Here is a 4764-nt window from a genome sequence, read left to right on the forward strand (position 1 = left end):
ATAAACCCGAACCATTTGGTATACGGTCAATAACACATTATTAGATAAACCCGAACCATTTGGTATACGGTCAATAACACATTATTAAATAAACCCGAACCATTTGGTATACGGTTAATAACACATTATTAAATAAACCCGAACCATTTGGTATACAGTCAATAACACATTATTAGATAAACCCGAACCATTTGGTATATGGTCAATAACTCATTATTAAATAAACCCAAACCATTTGGTATACGGTCAATAACTCATTACTAAATAAACCCGAACCATTTGATATACGGTCGATAACTTATCATTAAATAAGCCCGAACCATTTGGTATACGGTCAATAACATATTATTGAATAAACCGGAACCATTTGGTATACGGTCAATAACACATTATTAGATAAACCCGAACCATTTGGTATACGGTCAATAACTCATTATTAGATAAACTCGTCCCTTTTGGTATACGGTCAATAACACATTATTAGATTAACCCGAACCATTTGGTATATGGTCAATAACTCATTATTAGATAAACCCGAACTATTTGGTATACGGTCCAATTCACTCCTCACTCATGACATCTCTCTAATTGCTTTTGTGTTTTTGTTTCCCCGGTGCCTGATAATATCTTTTTGCAGCGAGTTCTAATTTTTGGTGAAGTTGTGTAGATCTTTTCTTGATTGGACAAGACGGTTTTTAAGGGCAGGAAATCTGTATGGTCAAAGCGGTCCCTATAGACAAGTGGCCTGCATAGACAGGCGGTCTGAATAAACAGACGGTCTGTTTTGACAGGTGTTCTGCATAGACTGGCGGTCTGTATGGGCCTAAGGTGGTCTGTAAAGAAAATTATAAGTCAACTTTGGTCTATACAACGACGGTACATATATTCGTTATTTTAGAACACGTATAGTATAAAAGTTCTTCCATCAGCTGATCAACCATAACGTTATAGCATTGTCTCTAGTCAGACGATCCAGTACAATACATGGTAAAGGCCGTTAAAAATAAAATCACGAATAAAACAGGAGAGAAAAAAGTAAAACTGGTTTGTTTAACTATATAACTTTTTCTCCGTTGACTCTTGCCCTCTTTACAGTTATGGAGGTCATTGTACTGCTTTAAAGGGTTCTTAATCACCTCTCGGCTAGCAGAAATCGATAAAAATGAACTGCTATTCATACACTGACAAAACACACTGTTTTTTTTATTTTACCTTCAAATCAACTTCCATAACCCTCGACAGCAGCCTGAATTATGACATGTGCAACACTGACACCGACATAGTGTTTACGTGATGTTTCAATCTAACAAAAGAGAAAGGAGGCAAGAATACTAATATGTCAGAAACGTTACTTGAATTGACAGTTCCGAAAATTGTTCAAACCTTCACATTGGTAAATATGAAAATTGCGATCAATATGAGTGTCAATACTATAATATCGAATCAATAAAATAATAATAACATTTTGTTTCTATATGAACAAAAGCATCCCATGTAAACTGTTTTCATAGTTAGAACCCATGCTCATTTGTTTATATACATGTACTTATATCACGGAGATGCTTTGCTATTGAAAGGGTAGCCTCAGATGGAACTGAAACGTAAATATATAGCATTGTCACTAAAATAAGATAATTTGTTGAACCTCACACCTCTGTCAAGAATATATATATGCCATAGGTGATAATGTGCCGATGAGAATCGTTCGTTCGACCCAGTTGTTGTTTGATTTAGAGGATAAGGGATTCCTAAATAGCTGAAACAATAATATTATCTAAGCCTCTTCACTTTGATCCTCATGAAGTTGGAATTAAAACAACAAGATATTGGACGGACAAATATCGTCCAGAGTGAGATCGTTTGTCCTGCTGTCAAACTCATGATAGTTCAAATTAGACAACAGTTTTGAAGAGTGTTTAAGGTATAAAACACTGTTATGTTATGTATGTTTCAGCTCTCAGTTGTTCCAGTGATTCCCTTGTTAATGGGCCTAATGGAGTAGACAACTCGTCCATGACGTCATCAAGGGATTGGTCATTGCCAGGGACAAGTATATGTCTAGCTCATCTTGGGAGATTAAATATGCAGCCCTACTTTGTGGATGACGGGACTGAATACAGCGCCTGGTGTGCTCCTACAAACACCCAAACAGACTACTTACAGGTAATATAGGAACAGTGATACAATATACCTACAAACACTCTGACAGCCTACTTACAGGTACTGTATGAACAGTGGTACACTATACCTACAAACACACTGACAGACTACTTACATGTACTGTAGGAACAGTGGTACAATATACCTACAAACACCCTGACAGACTACTAATAGGTACTGTAGAAAAAGTGGTACAAAATTTATCATCTGACCACCCGAAGAAAAACCCACACCCTTCCCGGAAAAAAATGATATCTAGAACCTCTGTGGTTCCTCTCAATGTAGTGTCATAGCTCAAAAATATGTTGACGTTACATTTGCACACATTACTTATTCTTTATGTACACAACCACTTCTGTATTGCTCTCAGAGGCTCGCTTCGCCGAGGGTTTAATATATTCAATGTTAAGGTTGTTTTTTGCTTTTTATTTTGTAGAATTTCTGAAACAAAACAAAAAAATAAAATCGAGATATCATTGAAATTACTTTAAAATTGTCGAAAGATTTTAAAAGAATTACAAAATTGTTGGGCAAGCCTGTAGCGAAGAGGTATAGCAATGCCATCATTGTTTAATAAATCTGAGGATTTTTGTTGTGTAACTATTTATTTGCTTTCATGGCAGTCACGCGCCTGTTTCTAGTTTGAAAGTGCTTCAGAATTGAAGATTATAACATTTCTTCAGTAAACAAATATGTAATGAACTTTCCAGGAGATACACCCAGTGTTTTGTTTTGATGTCTTGTCTTTATTATTTTTATTAAAGTATGAATTATTTCAGAAATATGATTTGTGTGTGTTTTGATTGATGTCGACAGCAATTTATCAATTGCCAGATATAGTCTAATTGTTTATTAAACAAAACCTAACCCACCCGCACACCTGTTCCGTTGGTCCTTAGTTAGGTATATCAGTGCAATAACATTATATTTATGTTTGTTTTCTTTCACTTTTGATTTTATCACATCAAACTGTATTTTTGTTTTGATGACACACTTTTCTTTTTCAAAATAAGTCTTATTATTTATATCAAGAGGATGTTATCACTTCGCTTAAAAAATAAAACGTTTTTTCCTGGAGTTATTTTGTTAGCACCTAAGGTAAAACTTAATTGTCACTTCCTTTAATGACCATAGCTGTTAAACGGACATTTAATAGTACCAAAGGTAAAAACAAAATAACTGAATAGGTTTCTTCTTCAACAGGTAGAATTTGCAAGCTTGAAGACGGTGTCAGCCATCTCTACTCAGGGGAGGGTTCAAAGCCCAAGTGGGCCTACCTTTTCCTTCTACACGAAGTCTTACCTCGTCCGATACAGCAACGACGGCATCACCTGGACTGACGTAATGGAGAATAATTCTCCAAAGGTAAGGTTCTCGCAGCACTTTGTAAATTATATATAGAGGATATTTAATGGTGTCTTCAGTAATAACAAATATATTTCACGAGTGTGGCTAATATTTTACATATATTTTTATATAAGTGCGCAGCACGAGTGAAAAATATCAAAAAAAGACACCATTGAATTTTCTATTTATTACATTTTTAAAGCATAAAACATGAAAAATCTAATGCATTAAAAAAGGGCGAGAATCAGAAGCGTAATTATTAGCGCCATATTCTAATGACGTTTTGAGTGGCATTCTCAACGCAATTTCGACGTTTTCTGCTATTTTCGTCTATGTACCAAACATTTACCATAACAACCACTTATTTTACCGTCGCTTCATATTAATCTGTGACAAAATATCGTTGCCTTTGAATGCAGCAAATAGAAGATACCGTTATGATTGGTCAATACTAAAAAGTGATATTTTCACACTGTGAAAATATCACATTTGATATTTGTCACAGTGTGAAAGATATCAATTTTATCAAGTTGATAGAATCCGATATTTCACTGGCAAAAAATGTAATAAATATATATATGTAGTTTTGAGGTCGAAGTCGTTATCTCGGAAAGAAACGTTCTATTTCCTTGTGCTGTATAAATGACGACTTGTGCTCATTAGTGTTGGTATATTGTGCTCATCAGTGTAGATTGTTGGTAGGTTGTGCTCATTAGTTTAGCTTGTTGTTTTATTGTGCTCATTAGTTAAGCTTGTTGTTTTATTGTGCTGATAAGTTTAGCTTGTTGGTATGTTGTGCCCATTAGTGTAGATTGTTGGTTTATTGTGCTCATTAGTGCAGCTTGTTGGTATATTGTGCTCATTAGTTTAGCTTGTTGGTTTATTGTGCTCATAAGTTAAGCTTGTTGTTTTATTGTGCTCATAAGTTTAGCTTGTTGGTATATTGTGCTCGTTAGTGTAGCTTGTTGGTTTATTGTGCTCATTAGTGCAGCTTGTTGGTATATTGTGCTCATTAGTTTAGCTTGTTGGTTTATTGTGCTCATTAGTTAAGCTTGTTGTTTTATTGTGCTCATAAGTTTAGCTTGTTGGTATGTTGTGCCCATTAGTGTAGATTGTTGGTTTATTGTGCTCATTAGTATAACTTATTGGTATTTTGTGCTCATAAGTTTAGCTTATTTGTATAGTGTGTATTAGTTTAGTTTATTGGTATATTGTGTTCATTAGTTTAGCTTATTGGTATAGTGTGTATTAGTTTAG

At 34.7% G+C, this 4764-nt stretch overlaps 1 protein-coding gene across 1 annotated transcript in view; it reads left to right on the forward strand.

Annotated features, from left to right (window-relative positions):
• Window positions 1-4764, forward strand: part of LOC110450392 (EGF-like repeat and discoidin I-like domain-containing protein 3) — a 44353-nt gene that overhangs the window by 19933 nt on the left and 19656 nt on the right. The window contains exons 2-3 of the mRNA XM_021497878.1: window positions 1955-2163; window positions 3364-3525. Of these exons, the coding sequence (XP_021353553.1) occupies window positions 1955-2163; window positions 3364-3525 (371 nt within the window). The remainder of the gene's footprint in view (window positions 1-1954; window positions 2164-3363; window positions 3526-4764) is intronic.

This window comes from Mizuhopecten yessoensis, unplaced genomic scaffold (genome assembly GCF_002113885.1).
Source record: "Mizuhopecten yessoensis strain PY_sf001 unplaced genomic scaffold, ASM211388v2 scaffold5197, whole genome shotgun sequence".
Lineage (NCBI taxonomy): Eukaryota > Metazoa > Mollusca > Bivalvia > Pectinida > Pectinidae > Mizuhopecten > Mizuhopecten yessoensis.